Genomic DNA, 18,422 nt, shown 5'->3' with positions numbered 1-18,422 from the left:
TCCACAATATGTATTTTCAATATGTCGAGATTAACGTAATTGTACTGGTTCTTTCATTTACTCTGGGACCCTGATGTAAACAAGACGAAAGTCCTTCTCTGGTCTGCAGCATCCCCTTAAACTTTCAGTGCCAGGGACGTCATATCTCGTTTTATCAGCCCAATGCCTTGAATGCCCACGACGTTTATTAGCGTTTTATTTTTTTATTAGCGATCTGATTTCATATTTCATCAACCGAGTCTCCCGTTGGTACAGCAGCTCCTCCAGCAGCTCAGAATGGAAAAAAGCGCCCCCTATCGTCTATCCCTGTGTAACTGCAGGTCAGTCGCTTAGACTGGGATCAGTCGATATGTAGAGGCGGAGCCAGCTGGCTCCTTGAGCTGGCAAGCTGTCTGCTCAACATGGAAGTCATCGCGGTACGGGAATCAGCCTGGAATATATATTCACAGTAGCCAATACTCAATCAATAAGCGTGATTGATTTTTGGAATGGCGATCAGGAATTGGAATGATCTTTTTGGAGAACATCTGATCTGAGGTAAGGAATCTATTTTACCGTCTTGCGATAATCAGAGTTGTATTCGCTGAGATCTCAGCTTTTGCCCTATGTGTGATGTGTCTCTGTGTGCGCGATCGCTGATGAGGAAATCAGAGAATCGATTTTTCAGCTCGCTGCCCCAGCGTGCATACGTACACATATACTATCGATAATCTAGCGTTTCTTTGAAAACGATTCATAAATAGGCCGAAAAATGACAACGTTTTTGTGTATTCTAGAATATTCCAGTAAACGTTTTTATCATGGAATCTTTATATTTTCCTTGAAAACGAGGGCTTTTCAAAATGCTATAAAACGAAAATGAACCGATAAAAAAACAATCCGCTTCAACAATGTTGACTGGAAAACGAGTCATTGATAAGCGAAGGGGAAGATTAGACCATTTAAAACATAGATTAGGCGTTTTTAAAGCTAACATTGAAGTGGATGGTGGGCATTCAACCGGTAAATCAAGGTTAAGCAAGGGCTCTGAAAGCTTGTGTGTATTGAGCTGTACTGTGTATTGTACCCATTCTGCAATCTGTTAATACAATTTTCAATCAATCAATCAATCAATCAATCAATCAAGCTATGATACGATTGGGATGTGTTAACGCTTAATGAAGTTCTTAGCTAAAACCTAAAATGATCTGACAGAGATTGATTGATTGATTGAAAATGTATTAACAGATTGCAGAATGGGTACAGTACAGTACAGTACAGCTCAATACATACAATTGTTAAGGGGATGCAGACCAGAGAAAGACTTTCGTCTTGTTTACATCAGGGTCCCCCATTTCCAATTCATCATAAAATATCAAAAAAAATTCACATACAAATATTTCCTCAGATTAAATATAATATTACACTCAAATCCACTTTTTCACATAATCCTCTTGACAATGACAATGACAACAACTCCCCTTCCTCGCTCGACCACTAGACGGGCGTGTGATCAGTGTTCTACGTCACAGACAAGGAGCTCAGTTCTAGTCACAGCGACCCAGGCAGCTGCTAGCACCACACAGTGGAGGAATGACTGCTGGCTAGCTCTTCAGCTAGCATTTGTTGGATTTGGCATTTTCGGACCACTTTGTCAAAACCATGAATTTACTACCGTCTAATCCACATGGGAACGGGCTCCTGTACGCTGGATTTAACCAGGATAACGGTAAGAGTTCTTCTCTATGTGGTCTTTCACTGTTAACACATGTAATGTGAGTGTTGTTGTTGGTCGGGCTGGGTTGATGATGTCTATGGTTGATGTTTGTTCGGCTCTAATGCTAACAGTAGCCAACCAACCAAGGTGTCGGTTCAGCTAACTAGTCCAAGGCCGAAGCCAAACATCAATACAACGAGTTAACAACCTTACCATTAGCCGACAACAATAACAACAATAATATGTTCTAGATTTTGAATCGTCTTTCGTTTTGTTTTGATTGACGTTATGTTCGCTAGCTGCTCAGTTGGCTAATCTTAGCCATATTAGTAGTAGCAAGCTAACGTGTAGTAAAGTAACGGTATCTTGCGAAGAAGACAATGATCCTGTTTTCAGTAGATTCACTGGCCAGCTAAGTAATAATAATAATAATAATAATAATAATTACACTGGGACAGTAAAATAGACTGGAACAAGAGCATTAGCAACGCTAGCTCAGCTGTCATCTGTGCACTAACGTTAGCTGCTCGCTAATGCGAGGGTTGACAGCTGATCACAAGCAAACTTGGCTGTCAAGCGTTAGGTGAATAATCTACATATCTAACGTTAGTGTTGTGGTTTATTAAGAGGGTGGCGAGGAATGCCGCCTAATGCTAACTGAACCCTTTGCATATTTGAGCTTAGTTGGATGTCTGGCGTGAACTTCGTATGTGTAACTGTACTTGGTAGCCCGAAACTAGTATACATGTTAGCCCCTTTCGTGACTCGGTCACGAAAGGGGCTATATACATGTCTGCTCTGCCATTAAAACCGATGTTAATACCGAATACTAAAATGCTCTCGCCACAAGGACTAACATTCGTCTAATGTTCGTGCGTTAAGCTCTAATTGTCAGAGGAAGGAGAGTAAATAGAATGAATGAATGAATGAGAACTTTATTAACAGATTGCAGAATGGGTACAATACAGTACGACTCAATACACACAATTGTTAAGGCGATGCAGACCAGAGAAAGACGTTTGTCTTGTTTACATCAGGGTCCCCCATTTTCAATTCATAGTGACATTTATGACATACACAACATACATGACATCATGCCATTTATGGCATAGGGACATACATGACATACAGGTATATAGTACTGTTACATTTGTGACATATATATGATATGCAAATATACAGTACTGTTACCCATAGATCCTGACAGTATATACATATAGAGGCGTGTGGAAATCTGGCGAAGTGTCTCACCTCAAATTAACCCATGCAGAATCACGGTATCTCTAGGCCTAGTTCATTTGACGAAAGCAAAATGATCAGTTATTGCTAAACATTTTTCTGTGTCGTTTTGAATATTAATTATGCCCCCCTTCTAGGGTGCTTTGCTTGTGGGATGGAGAATGGATTTAGAGTGTACAACACGGACCCTCTCAAAGAGAAGGAGAAACAAGGTAAAAGAGGAATAGTCTAGTTACTTACACTTCAACTAGTTAGCAGTTACACCGTAGCTTACTTTGTAGAACATTTTCATTTAATAGAATCCATACATATGTTCATCTGAGTTATTTGACACCAGCTGTGATGGGAATTGGCATTGCCACCAGTATCCAGGCTGTCATTTGTCAATAATTGTAAACAGGCACATTTTTACAAAAGAAATAGACACAAAACACTACATTGCTGTACGCTCTATGATTGTTAACACTAGCAGTATGATTTTAAAGGTTTTGGAAAGTAAAGCAAATCAATGCATGTCACTATAAATTCCCTTGAGCAGCCAGTATTGGGTGACTATTCATTATGTCGTATAGTGAACAACACAAGGGAAATATAATTTAATTTCTCATTTATGTACTGTGATTATAAGTTGCTTTAGTTGTCAGTGACTTGTGAAATTGCTGTAGGGAAATGCCATCAAATATGACATATTAGCCGAAAATGCTCCCTGTAGCAAATTAATTGGTATCATAACAAGAAGGTAATATAATGTGACTATGTATTGGATAGGGACAAGACAGAGCAGAAGCAGAGGTTTTATGGTTCATTGAACTTCATTCATGGCATTTAAAAATGTGATTAACGTTACGTTTCATCCAATGAAGGCTGACCTGAGGTTGTTTCTAAACAATGTCTTAACCATGTACAACGGTAGCAAGTTTTTTGTGAATTTAGAGCGAGAGTACGTTTGTTTATAGTAAACCAGGACATTTTGATGCACACAGGAACACAGCATTGTGACAGCGAGACAACAGGTACCTCCTTCCTGTGCTTGATGAAAATTGATCTGGGTATCCTATGGATGAGAAGGGGTGTAAGAGGAAGTTAATTATTTTTTCCAAAGAGGCCTGCACATGTGACTCAGCACGTGTTCCAAGGAGCAAGGCTACCGGCCTTTACTACTGTAGGCAGCCAGTAGTCCACTTTAGTAGTGCAGTGCAGCCTGCTCTTTCATATTTTTACAGTGCTGACTCATGTGCAGATTCTCTGATGGCACTCTCTACACTACAGCATGAAGTGATTCTTCCCCCTGGTCTTGTGCATGCCGTAAATTGAGGCTTGTTTTTATTGTATGGAATGTGGAAGATTTCCTGCTCTAGTTGTCTGGTGTCTGCTGGGAAATGAAACTGTGACGGATCAACAGCCTATACATCTAAAATTAAATTATTGTCAAAACCCTCTCTGAAAGTGAGATTTAGTCTGAAGCTGGTTGTTTCTATTTTATCACTCACTACTGGTATGCGGTCTGGAACTCCTGATACTAATTTGCCCAGTTTGTTACATGTCATAGTTATGGGCAGTTTAATGGTCAATGAGGTGTCCTGTTTTGTCTCTTTAGAATTCCTGGAGGGTGGGGTTGGTCACGTGGAGATGCTGTTCAGGTGTAACTACCTAGCGCTAGTTGGTGGAGGAAAGAAGCCTAAGTACCCTCCCAACAAAGGTATTCTACTGTTGTTTTGTTACATAAGTACATATTTAATGTTTGCACCTTTTAATTATACTGGCCACACCTTTCCTTCCAAATAAATAATTGCATACATGTTGGATTTGTGTTGGCCATTTTATTTCTAAATAAGACTTAACACAGGTGACAGTTATTTGTGTCCTTGTTTTGAATCTTTCTGTTGTTGTTGCACAATGTGTTTCTGTAGTGATGATCTGGGATGACTTGAAGAAAAAGACCGTAATTGAGATTGAATTCTCAACAGAAGTCAAAGCGGTAAAACTTCGACGGGACAGGTAATATGAAACAAATAAATCCTTGTATTCCTTAGTATTAATCTGAGCATTTACACGTGTTCACTCATCCTCGAGGTTAGGGCTGTGCGATATGGAGAAAATCCTCTTATCACGATATGGGTCATTTCATATTTTGATAACGAGATATATAACGATATTGTATGTTTTCTGTAAATTCAATGAAAACATTGTCATAAGATATTCCTTTATTAATTGGGTGTCATAGCAGCATGGGGAGGGGAGGTACAGGTATGAGCAGGGTAATACTAGAAAGACATACATATAGGCAATACATTTAGATCTGAAATATATAAAATAAAAACAGACTAAACTAAATAATTAACTCTGAATAATATTCAGAGTTAATTATTTAGTTTAGACTGTTTTTATTTTATATATTTGAGAAAGTAAACCAAAGACATGCAAAGGTGCAGATGAGGGTCTGTATGCCCTGCCCTATCAGTTATATTATACGTTGCAATAAATATGGGCAATAAAGAATTAGAATCTGAAATTATATAATATGAGTAAAGTAAACTGTATACACAGGTGCAGTATACACAAGGTACCCTAACTGGCATGATATACATGTACGTTATACGTTGTAGTCCGTGCAGGTTTGGTGGTTTGGTGGCTTTACAAAATAACCACATCATGACTACTTTTTGATAATCCTGTGAACTACTATATATGAAAGGCACTTTCTCTTTTCTCTTATTTCGAAGTGATGTTGGAACAGACTTCCATGTAGCTGGCATCCCTTGGCTCTCCCTGTTCTGCCTCTCATGGTTGTTCTGTAACGTTAGGTGGTAGTGGTGGGAAGCGGTCTGTGACATACTGCAAAGTACAGTTTTCTAGTCAGTCAGTTTTCTTTATCCAAACCACGACCAAACGACAGAAGTACCCCCTTCCCCCCCGTTTCGGTTCAAGTTCCTCATCCTGTCTTGGCTGGGCTGACTTCTGTTCTGTATCAGAGTGTCACACTGAGTTTCCTTCTGTGTCACGCTCCATGTTTGTTATTCGAGCCCACATGTAGAGAACGTAAAGCAGGGTCTTAATGATGTAAAATTCTGCGGCTCTTTTGTGTCAACAGCCCGACTTGAACAAGGTATCTGCTGGTTATTAAGAAATCTTAAAAAATCTTATATTCATAATTCTCAATTTAAGGCCTTAAAGGGTATTCGAAAGTGTTACATTTTGGCGGCTGAGTGGCGCAGTGGGCAAGGCGCTCGCCACTAACGCAGGAAATGCTGGTATCTAGCCCAGCTCTCGGCGTTGCTACCGGCTTGGCCGGCCGTCATACTAACACAATTGGCACAAGTGTTAGAGGGTGGGAAAGTCGGTGGGTGGGGATTGGACGTTGTGGACAGCGACTCCTACAGGTCGGTTGGGTGAAGCCGGTGCGGCGGAAACAGGAAGTATCGGGGGCAGCGTGAGCCTCCCACGCGTTACTCCTCGCCACAGAGTTCGAGCTGCTGCGGTGAAAAGATGCGACAGGCTGCCTCCTCGTGTACCGGAGGGGACACGTGATGCAAGGCTTCTATCCTCACTACAGCCGACCAGTGGGAGGCATAGTCTAGCAATGTTCAAGACAGGGGAGGGAAGAATTGGAAACACGAAATTGGGATGGGAGAAAAATAGAAAATGGGGAGAAAAAAGTGGTTACATTTTTTTTTTTTTTTTACATTTCTATTGTACAGGTATTACATTCTTTGGGGGGCAGCTCGGTGGTCCGGAGATTATATAATATTAAATATATGAACTGTTTTTCTATTCAAGTTTTTTTTTATTGCAGGGCTACTTTTATTGCAGGGCTACAGGGAGCTTGGTACGTCTGGCGAGAGCTTGTATGGAACGTGCAAGAATTTAAAGCGCAGCTGCCAGTTCAGTGTCACTGTGTTTTAGTAGTTTTTTTGCTAGTAGTAGGGTTGTGAAATTGGCATTCAATTGGCTCTAAGTGGTATTAAAAAGTCTTAAATGTAAATTGTTGAAACATGCAGATACCCTGTTGAAGTAGTTTTCTAGTAAAGAATTATACATGCAGTTTGGTTTCAGAAAGCTGGGAATGATTTCATCACCTGTGGCTGGTTCAGAATTACAATGTAATGCAATGGAGAGGATGGACTGTTGCTGTATTTAACACACTCGTAGAGGTCTCCATATCCTTTCTGTTAGGCACTCCTGTTTGAATATCTACAAGCAGTTAATCAGGGGAATTACACAGCACTGATGCTGTAAATAAGATGATGCCAGACTACACTGGTAGTAGCAACACCGACGTTCAATTCATTGCAATTGAAAGTGAATGGATCCCAACCCTGATTGCTACTGTCGGGCATCGCACATAGCAATTCACCTTGTGTTTCTAGGCAACAAGGACGCTGCCAGCTTGCTGGTTTTGTCTTTCAACTTCCTATGAGCTTGTGACACTGTATCAAGAAAGGAATATATAGCCTTTGAACTCTCAGCAGTTTGGAAGGAAAAACACCAAGCCCGTTGTTCTATTTCTTTATACATATATGTGTTACTTGCAAGGATAATGAGCTAGTTCAGTGGTTCTCGCCCCCCTTGGGAGACCCAGGCGAACTGTGGGTGGGGGGATGGGGGGTCTGAGGGAGAAAGAAGACTCTATTTACCGTTATTACCGGTACTTATTTACAGAACTACTATAGTTCTATGGTTGTTTCACTAGTCTAGTGGAATGCTGGCATAGCGCTAACACGGTGTAGAGAGAGGTCTGGCCATGCGAAATATTATTATTATTATATAGAGCGGAGCGAAATATTCCAATTTTAAATACAAGGTGTTGCACACGAGTGCTGTAAACAAACACTGTCGCTAGGTTGTATATAACACAAAATCAGTTATATCGAGCTAGCTAGCTAGCTAGCTGATGCAGCGTTGTGTTGACGCAGCAGAATGTTTTGTGCTCAGATGCATTATTTATTTGGTTTGGGACATGTCCACACTAGTACCATAGCGTTTTTGTGATGATGTTCAGCTACCGGCGAGAAATGGAGAAGACCAGAAGTCGTGGGGCATATAAGGTGAATACAGTCACAGCATTGCAGGTCCTCAGATATAGCATTACCCCTTGGATACTCAGGGATATAATGCAGAATGCACTGTCACCCTGATATATATATTTTTATTTTTATCTACTTTTTCTCCCCATTTTCTATTTTTCTCCCATTCCAATTTCGTATTATCCAATTCTACCCTCCCCTGTCTCGAACGTTGTTAGACCATGCCTCCCACTGGTCGGCTGCAATGTGGACCAAGCCTTGCATCACGTGTCCCCTCCAGTACACGAGGAGGCAGCTGTCGCATCTTTTCACCTGTACAGCGTGATCTCTCAGCGGCGAGGAGTAACGCGTGGGAGGCTCACGCTGCCCCCGTTGCTTCCTGATTCTGCTGTACAGGCGCACCAACCGACCTGTAGGAGTCGCTGTCCACAACGTCCGATCCCCACCCACCGGCTTTCCCACCCCCTAATACTGCCAATTGTATTAGTATGAACGACCAGCCAAGCCGGAAGCAACGGCGAGAGCTGGGCTCGAACCCAGCATATCCTGCGTTAGTGCTGCGAGCGCCTTGCCAACTGCGCCACTTAGCCGCGGTCACCCTGATATTCAAACATAATCACCTGATGTTTGCCAACCAATATGACTGTGGTGAGGATGTAACGAAATACTGTGGTTTACGTAAGCAGCCTGTATGATACCATTGTATTTTCATTTAATTTGGATGAAATGAAGGTCAGTTGATGGTTTATGAACTTTTCACAGGTGGTGTATAATCTTGGATGGTTCAATCTATGTTTGTTAACATCTCAATACCAATTCGCTTTGCCACCATATTGGTCAAATCTGATGTAATGCGAGAGGTACGGATGTGGAAGTCACTGTTCAAAGTTAAAACATAGCTGTAAAAATGGCACTTCATGGACTGACTTAGATTGTTTTTCACCGCCGTAGGTTTCGTGTTGTGAAATGCATCGAAGTGAAACTAGTCATCAACTCATTGAAATGCGTTCATAGTAGGGATGTGAGAGTAATGTTTTCCCAGATCAAGTACTCAGGAATTATTCTAATACTTTTTTAGAATGCATCTTAAAGCACATGGCAGCAGCGATAATGAGATATTGCGTTGAGTCATACACACACTACCGATTTTATTATAATAATAATAAACTTTATTTGTATAGCACCTTTCATACAGAAACTGCAGCTCAAAGAAGTGCTTCACAACAGAAAAAGACAGGCATAAAATGAGCACTGCAAGTGCACTGCAGACATATAAAATCTGTCTTTCACATAAGGATCTAACATACCAACCTTGTTTATGGTTTGATTATGTTTTAAATAGACAATAATGAAAAGAGTAAGATAGAATAGACAGCATAAAATAGTGCACATAAAGTGCAGACATATAAAATCACAGTTTTTTACAGTGCAATAAAATAGTTCTGGATTATTGTTTTAACTGTTTTAAAGTTGTCTTTACCTTCTCTGTTTGGTATCCACAGTTTAAAACAGGAGTCTTCCCTCCTGTTTGATATACACTTTGACCCTTCGAACCTCCCACTCAGGGCAAACCTCCCTCTCAGGGCGCAGTTCTAGGCCTGGGCCCTACACAGTTTTAAAGTCTGACAGTCTTTCTTGTTTGATACCCACACAGTTTAATACCTGACAGTTTTGAACGTGTAATAAAAAGTAATAGACAGAGTAAAATAGTACAGTGCAATAAAATAGTATAATAGAATAATGCAAAGTGCAGTGCAATAAAATTTAATGGACAGAGTAAAATAGTGCTACAGTACAATCAAAAGCAGAGTGTATTAAAAGGCTATGGTGAAGAGGTACGTTTTTAGCTTATTCAAAAAAAATATTAAGAGACCTAGCTTCCCTAATGTCCATAGGTAGTGTGTTCCATAACTTTGGTGCATAGTTTGCAAAGGCTGCATCCCCGATTTTCTTTAGGCTGTGGTTTGGAACCTTCAATAGACCAGTATTAGATGTCTTATGTCTTGCTCTGTGGACAATGGACATAACAATGCACATCAATATACCTGATGCTTAATGCGTATTGTCAGTCACTCAAAACAGTCAGTAACTATTTGTAATAATCAAATTACCTCCACTCTTGTCTGCAGCAGGCCTCTCCGCTCATGACCTATGAAACAAAATGTATTATGTTTTGGTACAATTTAGCGCTGTCCTTGACTGAATAAACTGTTAGTCAACTAATGGTCATAGGTATTTGTCAACTAATTGATTCGTTGATTTAATCGACAAATTTTGTTCCTCACATACAGTTCTGCCAACTGCACCAATTACATACCAGAGATTTAGACAAAAAACTCATTCAGCATGGGAAAAAAAGCATTAAAAATCAACTAACAATGTCATGGTCGACAAAGACCAAGCTGAGCAATTCTATCGACTTAAGAGGGGCCAGTCCTCATACGACATTGTCCACAGATTAGTCTTGGTCCTTTTTCCAGGGTTCTGAAAACGCTCCTCTGTTGTTTCTCCTTTGACCTCAGGATCGTAGTGGTCCTGGACTCCATGATCAAGGTCTTCACCTTCACCCACAACCCGCATCAGCTACATGTGTTTGAGACCTGCTATAACCCTAAAGGTCAGTCCACTGCATGTGTTTGAGACCTGCTATAACCCTAAAGGTCAGTCAGCTGCATGTACTTGAGACCTGCTATAACCCTAAAGGTCAGTCTCTCTGCTGTAGATCTCCGATGCCTAATTGGCCTGTTGGATACTGAAAAAACACACTCCCATCACAAATAGGGCTGTTTTTTTTTTTGTCAAACTATAGTTCAAACCTGTCTCCTCTCTGTCTCCTCTGTCTTCTCTGTCTCCCCTCTGTCTGCTTCTGTCTGCCTCTGTCTCCTCTCTGTCTGCTTCTCTGTCTCCTCTCTGTCTGCTTCTATGTCTCCTCTCTGTCTGCTTCTCTGTATCCTCTGTCTGCTTCTCTGTCTGCCTCTCTGTCTCCCCTCTGTCTGCTTCTCTGTATCCTCTCTGTCTGCTTCTCTGTCTCCTCTGTCTGCTTCTCTGTATCCTCTCTGTCTGCTTCTCTGTCTCCTCACTGTCTGCTTCTCTGTCTCCTCTCTCTCTGCTTCTCTGTCTGCTGCTCTGTCTGCCTCTGTCTCCTCGCTGTCTGCTTCTCTGTCTCCTCTCTGTCTGCTTCTATGTCTCCTCTCTGTCTGCTTCTCTGTATCCTCTCTGTCTGCTTCTGTCTCCTCTGTCTGCTTCCGTCTCTCTGCTGAACAACTTCACTTGAGTGCTGAACGCAGCAGAGGTCGTGAACTGTGCAGCAGAACTGTATTACAGTTCTAACAGTATTATGTACCTAAAAAGGTTTATTTTCCCTAAATGGTAGCACAACAAAATATTTTTTTTTCTTTGAAGACCACACACAAATCTATGCATTTCCCAAAGTGTATGTTTAATGCAATCAAATGAATAGTTTCAATCTGTCCGTGATGTTAATAAGCTCTGCTCTCTTCCCTTCTTCCTCTTCTCCTCCTCCCCCCTGCTCTCCTCAGGTCTGTGTGTACTGTGTCCCAACAGCAACAACTCTCTGCTGGCATTTCCCGGCACCCATTCTGGGCGTGTGCAGATCGTGGACCTGGCCAACACAGAAAAGCCCCCAGTTGACATCCCTGCACATGAGGGGGCCCTGTGCTGTATATCCCTAAACCTGCAGGGCACCAGGATAGCTACTGCCTCAGAGAAAGTATGCCCCTATACTATAGAAATGTATATTATAATGTAATTTGTTTTACGACTGGTTCTTCACTCGAAACAAGTTGCACCAGGAGACATGGAGGATGCTGATTTGTATATATCTTCTTTCACACATGCCGCCTTTTCTGTAAATGTGACAGCACTTTACGCAGGTCCTGTGAATAGGAGCCCGTTTTGAAATGCCGGCAATATCGCCTCTAGCAGTTCAAGACGTTGTAGGATTTCTGCAAAGGTTCCATAACATTAACAGTTCAAATACGCACAACGTTTGGACACTCGTTGACGTAAGACGCTCTGTTGTCGAAGTGTGAGCCAATCGCTAAAGTCTTGATAAATGTTGCACTTACCGGTACTTCAAATGGACAGATATTGCGATTGTTACTGTACCATCGCTATTGCCACCATTACTGTACTGTCTGTTACCATCACTATCACCAATACTACTGTACTGTAATCACTACTCTGACTAAACCCTACACATCACTGTCACTGCTGCTCTGCCTGTAACATGACTGTTCTCTCTTAGCTCATAAAACCAATGGACACGGGGAAACAAAACTCAGAAATGTAAGATGTACCAGCACCACCTTACAAAGAGTTCCCTCTTCTATACAATGCTACTCAACCCGTTTCTATTTTGCTATATTTCTGCACTTCTCTCCTTCATCGTATCTCATTCTGTGCCTGTCTCTCTGCACCACTCTGTGTGTGTGTTTGGAGGGGCTAAGCCCCACCCTCTGTGAAACAGAGGAGAGGAGAGAAAATAGTGTAACACAGTAGGGCCAATTGCATTGTAGGGGAAACACAAGGAAAGAAAGAAATATGTTGGAAAACAGCCTCCTAACCTTAGTGCTAAAGCATTGTGTCAGCCTTGTTGGACTTCAGATTCAGATTATTTGCCATATGCAATAAGTACAATGGAATGTTTACTCTCCGTTTGCTCCACAGCATCAAGGAATAAAAAAGCAACAATTTACAGAATAAAAAAGCAGGTATTTATATAGAATAAACTGTATGCGGTATGTGCAATCAAATAAGTACAACTAAGTATAAATAAAAATGATGAACGGATGTGCTAAGCTAGCGTTAGCTAACGTAGATCTGTGAGCACTACGTTTTGACATCGACATGATAACTTTTTGAACACCAATTTAACCGAATGTATGCTCATATTGTCAATAATATATATTTTTTATTATTATACATTTTTTTACATTGTTTTCATGGTCTTATTAAATGCGGTTAAAATCTACCGCCACTGTTGTCAGCAAACAGGAGTTGCCATGACAAGCACTGTTAAACAGTATCATGACAGCGTTCTGTGAATAGTATCAACATGTATTAAAAAAAAATACAAATAAATGTTGACAACAAATACTGCTACCTTTACCAGAAAAGTTAATCTGGTTTACGGGTTTCATGTATGTATGTTAATTACTACTTGTTCTTTGCTGAGATGTAACAAATATGTTTGCTGTTTCTGCAGGGGACCCTTATTCGAATCTTTGACACCTCAGCGGGTCAGCTGATCCAGGAGCTGAGACGAGGTTCTCAGGCAGCTAGTATTTACTGGTGAGCACTGCAGTGTGGACACACTACAACATCCAGAGACATAGAGACACAGTTCTACTAACCCGGTTCTTCTATCATCTGGCATCGTACTGAATCATCATACTGGCGTCAACTGGACCACAGATAGCGGGTTGTGTTGTTCTGGGTGCTCGAGTTGGCTTCATTTCAATCCCTGCAGGGCAACCGTACAACAGAGAGGGGCATGTTTTCAATCCCTGTCGGATTGAAATGCAGCCATGAGAGCTGCAGCCAACTCGAGCACCCAGAACAACCCGACTCGCTTATTTGTGGTCCTCTTGATGAGATTTTGGTTGGAATCGATCAGTATGATGCCAGATTATTAAAGGAAAATAAGCAGAATTTCAGTTATCTGTATTATGTTCTTGTAAACAATTGGGTTTTACTTGCACTCTTCACAAGGCTTTTTACAAACCTTACCACAATGTCACGGTGCGACTGCTCTACAAGACAATGTTGATACATAGTTGTAGCTGGAGTGCAAATGACAACATTGCGATTATGGAGGTGACTCGGTTATGGAGTGGTTACTCGGATATTGTAGTTCTCTCAAACCTGTAGCTTCTTCCTCCAAGTTCAAGTTTTGTTTTATTTGTCAAGTATAAATTACTTGTACATTACAGTGAAATGCTTGGTTCTGTATGAGCCCCCTAAGAATGTGCTTCATACAGTAAAAAGGTTAAAGAAGAATAAAGTCCCAACACTATACAAATATACAATATACAACTAAAGTACAATGAAGTCAAAATGCAGACAATGAGGTACAAAAATGTAAACTTTTTCTTTTTTAATGCAAAATGCAAAAATGAGGTATGGATGTAGTGCAAATCTTTTTGTAATAAATAGATTAAATATGGTGTAGTGTGTAAAGTGAGTGTTTAGGGTGAGTGTTTGTTTAAGATGTGTGGTCATGGATGACTTGACGACACGAAGGTCTCATTATTCTTCATCTCTGTCCTGCTCAGCATCAACTTCAACCAGGACGCGTCCCTCATCTGTGTTTCCAGTGACCACGGCACAGTGCATATCTTTGCCGCAGAGGACCCCAAAAGGAACAAACAGTCGAGGTCAGTCTGCTGTGTTCCATCAAATCTCTTTTGAAAAGGAAAAGGAAATAACTTTTTATTGCCACACACGTTTTGGGAATGATTACAGTTCTTCAGCATGTACTCTATCTGGCAATCTATGGTACAGAAAGACTTGCTTCTTCGGCATGTACTCTGGCAATCTATGGTACAGAAAGACATGCTTCTTCAGCATACGTATACTCTGGAAATCTATGGCACAGCATACCATAAATAGATCAAATCAAATAGGAAAATAGACACACAAAGGCAGCTATGTTGTTTGATAAAATATAGAATTTTCTGACATTTCACCCCCCCCCCCCCCCATTCCTAAATCCTGGTTCATGTTTCCTCATCTCCGTAGCTTGGCGTCGGCCAGTTTTCTTCCCAAATACTTCAGCTCTAAATGGAGCTTCTCCAAGTTCCAGGTCCCCTCGGGCTCCCCGTGTGTGTGTGCCTTTGGAACAGAGCCCAATGCTGTCATAGGTATGTTGGTTTTAAGGATGCTATTCATGGGGCAATGATTGTTTTCATAATGCAACACTATCTTACTATTTGGAACAGAGCCTAGTGTGGCTCAGAGTGTACACACACTCTGCCTTTATAAATACAATGGTATATCTTCGGCTTCGGTTACACTTGTTATTTTATTTGAACGGTCACTTTTACAGTTAATAACTAGCAAAACTGGCTTGAATACATGCTAGTGAATTCGGTCTGGCATTGTTGACATTTACAAAAATGTCTTTCATATTCACTGTGAAGATATACTTGTATATCCATCACACCTGGCCAATTTCTAGCCGTTCGCGCCTTTCAATTGACTTTGTATGTCTTTGCCTCAAAATTTCATTTTGCGTTGTATTTGAATGTGCAAAGACTCCACTCTTTGCATCACAGACTGTTACAGTACAGTAACTTAAATGCACAGTAATGACCTAAATTAGTAATGGCCAAAGATATGTCCTTAACACATTGAGTGCCACGCCCCTTTGACCATATATGGGCTAGAGTGCCAGCACTGAAGTCAATGGGAGGTCGGGGAAATTTGCAAAGGCTTAAACTATATCTTAAATTATGGCTATGGGTCTAAAACACCCCTCGCTTATCAATGACTTGCTTGCAGTCAACATGTACGAAACGGATTGTTTTTTTCATTGGTACATTTCCGTTTTATACCGTTTTGAATACAAGTATAGTTTTGGAGAGTTCTAGTAATTCCAGAGAAATTCCGCGATAATAGCTCTTTAGTGGAATACACAAAAGAAATCGGCTGATTTATGAATAGTTTTCAAATAAATGCTAGATTATCGATAGTATATGTGTATTTATGCACGCTAGAGAAGCGGGCTGAAAAATCTATTATCCATGACCTGGTCAGCGCTAACATCATACACACACAGACACGCTGTGATGGCTGAGAAAAAAACATCTGATTAACCCAATACTGGTAAAATAGAGTCCTTACCTCACATCAGATGTTCTGCAAAAAGATTAATCCAATTCCTGATCGCCATTCCAAATATTGATCGCGTTTATTGATCCAACGTTATAGTCCGAAACACATAATCGACGCTGCTCTGAGGGTCCTCAGTCAATCTGGTAACACGATACTGCTTGCCCGAGATGGGAAAACCCCGGACCGGACTTTTTTCTGATGCACATGCCCACCCAATCCAATCCAATGATGTGCATTACCATCCGGGAGACGATAGGCGGCGGTATTTGCCCTTTTCGAGCTCAGACCCATTCACAATGATAAAGTCAGGCTGGATGGATGAAAAATGAATGGATATCGCTAATAAAAGAAATAACGATTAAACGACGAGAAAACTCGTCATTGGCACTCAACGCATGGCGAGTTAGCACCACTAACTCAATGTGTTAAAGATAGTCTTCAAGTCATCTCAAGTATTGTGTACGTTTCTGGTCTCTTGTCAAATGCATTAATCTACTCATATTATATTCTTAATGTCCCACCTTCTGTCTCTTTCTCCCTCTCTCTGTCTCTCAGCCATTTGTGCTGACGGCAGCTACTACAAGTTCCTGTTCAACCAGAAAGGGGAGTGTTCCAGAGACGTCTACGCCCAGTTCCTGGAGATGACCGACGACAAGATCTGACCTTTGGGACCCTTCTGCAGAGAGAGGGGTGGGATGGACCTGTTCCCCATCCCTCCCTGTCTTGATAGACTCTTTTTAAAAAGAGCATCAGAGGAGAGGAGGCGGGATAGAAGATGGAAGAAGCAGTCTTGGGGGGGGGGGGGGGGGAGAATGTCACAGCGAGAACTGACGGAAAGAGACACCCGACGGCGATCGAGACTCGTCTTAGTAAAGATTGTCCCGCCTGAACGTCTGCGAAGGACAGAGGGACAAGAACACTGACCTCACAAACCAAACACAATGAGGGGGAAAAGAGGGAATTTATTTTTATTTTTTTGAAAGGACAAAGTATTGCTTTTTGAGATGTCTTTCATGGAATTCACTTGTGGATTACTATGGCTATTTTTTCAACGCAGTGTTGATTCTGATGGGTAGCTAGATGGATAAAACAAATCTATTGTCAACTAACACCACCTAATTTAAATATAGGGAGTGCCTCTGAGCTGAATCGAGACTGGAGTGTGTATGTGTGTACTGTACATATTACTGTACCTTCATATATACATATGTATATATGCAAAGGAGTTGTCTGTGGCATTTTGCAAAGCAGGATGCTGGTGAACTATCGGAGCGATCCAAAACGGCCCATGTTTTTCCTTCGATTTCCCATGATGCCTCAGCCGTCGGTTTTACTGGTCTGTCTGAGGTTACATCTCGGGACATGGTGATATGGGCCCATTTCAGATAATTTACCAGTTTAGTGAGCAAATCCTGCTTTGTGAAATCCCTCCCTAGTATTACTAGAATTTGCTTATTCACTGTATAAACGCAATGCGCCAGACTGAACATAATGTAACCGTGTTAGAACTGTACAGAGTAAACGAAAAATCTCTGAAAATGTATTTTCCTCTCTTCCTCGTTTTCCATATGTATGTGCAATATATACTTTTCTTGATCATCTTTTGTTAAGTGAGTGCTTGTTGTTTATACTTAAAGGGCAAAACCTTAGAACCAAAAGCAAGCACTTGTTTCAGGCCCTTGATCAGGATCAAAACTCAATATCAGATGTGATTCTGGCTGACGATACCCAACAGCCAAGCTGATCTGTAGAGAATCTCTCTCTCATCGATTCAACATTACACTTCACCTTTGTTCTTATTCACTGTTAATAGACTACATAATCTTAACTTGATTAAATCAACAAAAAATGTTAATCAATGCGAGTTTGTGATTGATTGTCCGTTCCCCATTTTTATACGATGGTTTTGTTGGCCAATGTATTTTTATTTTTTTGTTGTTAGTTTACTATTCACCATGAATCACCTCGATTACTGATATAAGAGCATTGATTGTTGTCCGGTTTCAATGTAGATTAACTGATCTATAAACCACTTCCAATTGGCCGACAAGGGCACTGATAAATCCAGCTAATGCAGATCAGTGAATCTGAAGTGCTTTGGGTCACACAGAGGGTCGATGTAGATCCAGTCCAATGGATGTATGTATGCAGCACAGTGCAAATGTACACTACATTTATGTAATCTTCTGTATCTAAATATCTTTTATTTGTCATGTTAATCTTAACGTTGTACTTATATCAGCATTTATTTTTGTTGTTGGTCAAAGATTCTGAATGCATTTCATTGTTTTCGGCTTGGTGTAAATGTACAGGTATTGCCCACAAGCCACAACATACACAATGCTAGGTTGTCAACTACTAAAGGAGGGATACTGCACAAACTCAACCTGTTAACTGTGACAAGTTGAAAACGATTGTAAAATCCTGCATTTAAATGTGAATAAAATTCCATGTCTGCTTTTACAATGGTACATGTCTGACTGCTTTTACTCCGTGTTTACTGTAGGTTACAACGCATGATTCTTTGCACTGAAAAGAGGAGATGGATCTAATGGAAAAGGAATTCTACAATTCAAGGTCAGTGATTCTCAGTGGGCTGCTGGAGC

General features: G+C 40.9%; 1 protein-coding gene across 2 annotated transcripts; it reads left to right on the top strand.

Annotated features, from left to right (window-relative positions):
• The first annotated feature begins 1,547 nt into the window (after nucleotides 1–1,547).
• Nucleotides 1,548–16,598, top strand: wdr45b (WD repeat domain 45B). Of its 2 annotated transcripts, XM_084322880.1 has the most exons (11): nucleotides 1,548–1,708; nucleotides 3,073–3,147; nucleotides 3,919–3,948; nucleotides 4,533–4,634; nucleotides 4,846–4,933; nucleotides 10,482–10,576; nucleotides 11,499–11,689; nucleotides 13,187–13,272; nucleotides 14,256–14,357; nucleotides 14,722–14,843; nucleotides 16,372–16,598. In XM_084322880.1, exons 1-11 carry the CDS (start codon nucleotides 1,642–1,644, stop codon nucleotides 16,476–16,478), a joined length of 1,065 nt encoding a protein of 354 aa, XP_084179006.1. In that variant the 5' UTR covers nucleotides 1,548–1,641; the 3' UTR covers nucleotides 16,479–16,598. The 2 variants fall into 2 exon arrangements, with proteins under 2 accessions (XP_084179006.1, XP_084179007.1); XM_084322881.1 differs by lacking the exon at nucleotides 3,919–3,948.
• The last annotated feature ends 1,824 nt before the right edge of the window (nucleotides 16,599–18,422 follow it).

Source organism: Notolepis coatsorum, assembly GCF_963971535.1.
Source record: "Notolepis coatsorum genome assembly, chromosome: 10".
NCBI lineage: Eukaryota > Metazoa > Chordata > Actinopteri > Aulopiformes > Paralepididae > Notolepis > Notolepis coatsorum.
The sequence above is the reverse complement of the archived record's forward strand: the minus strand, read 5'-3'. Positions and strand labels throughout refer to the sequence as shown.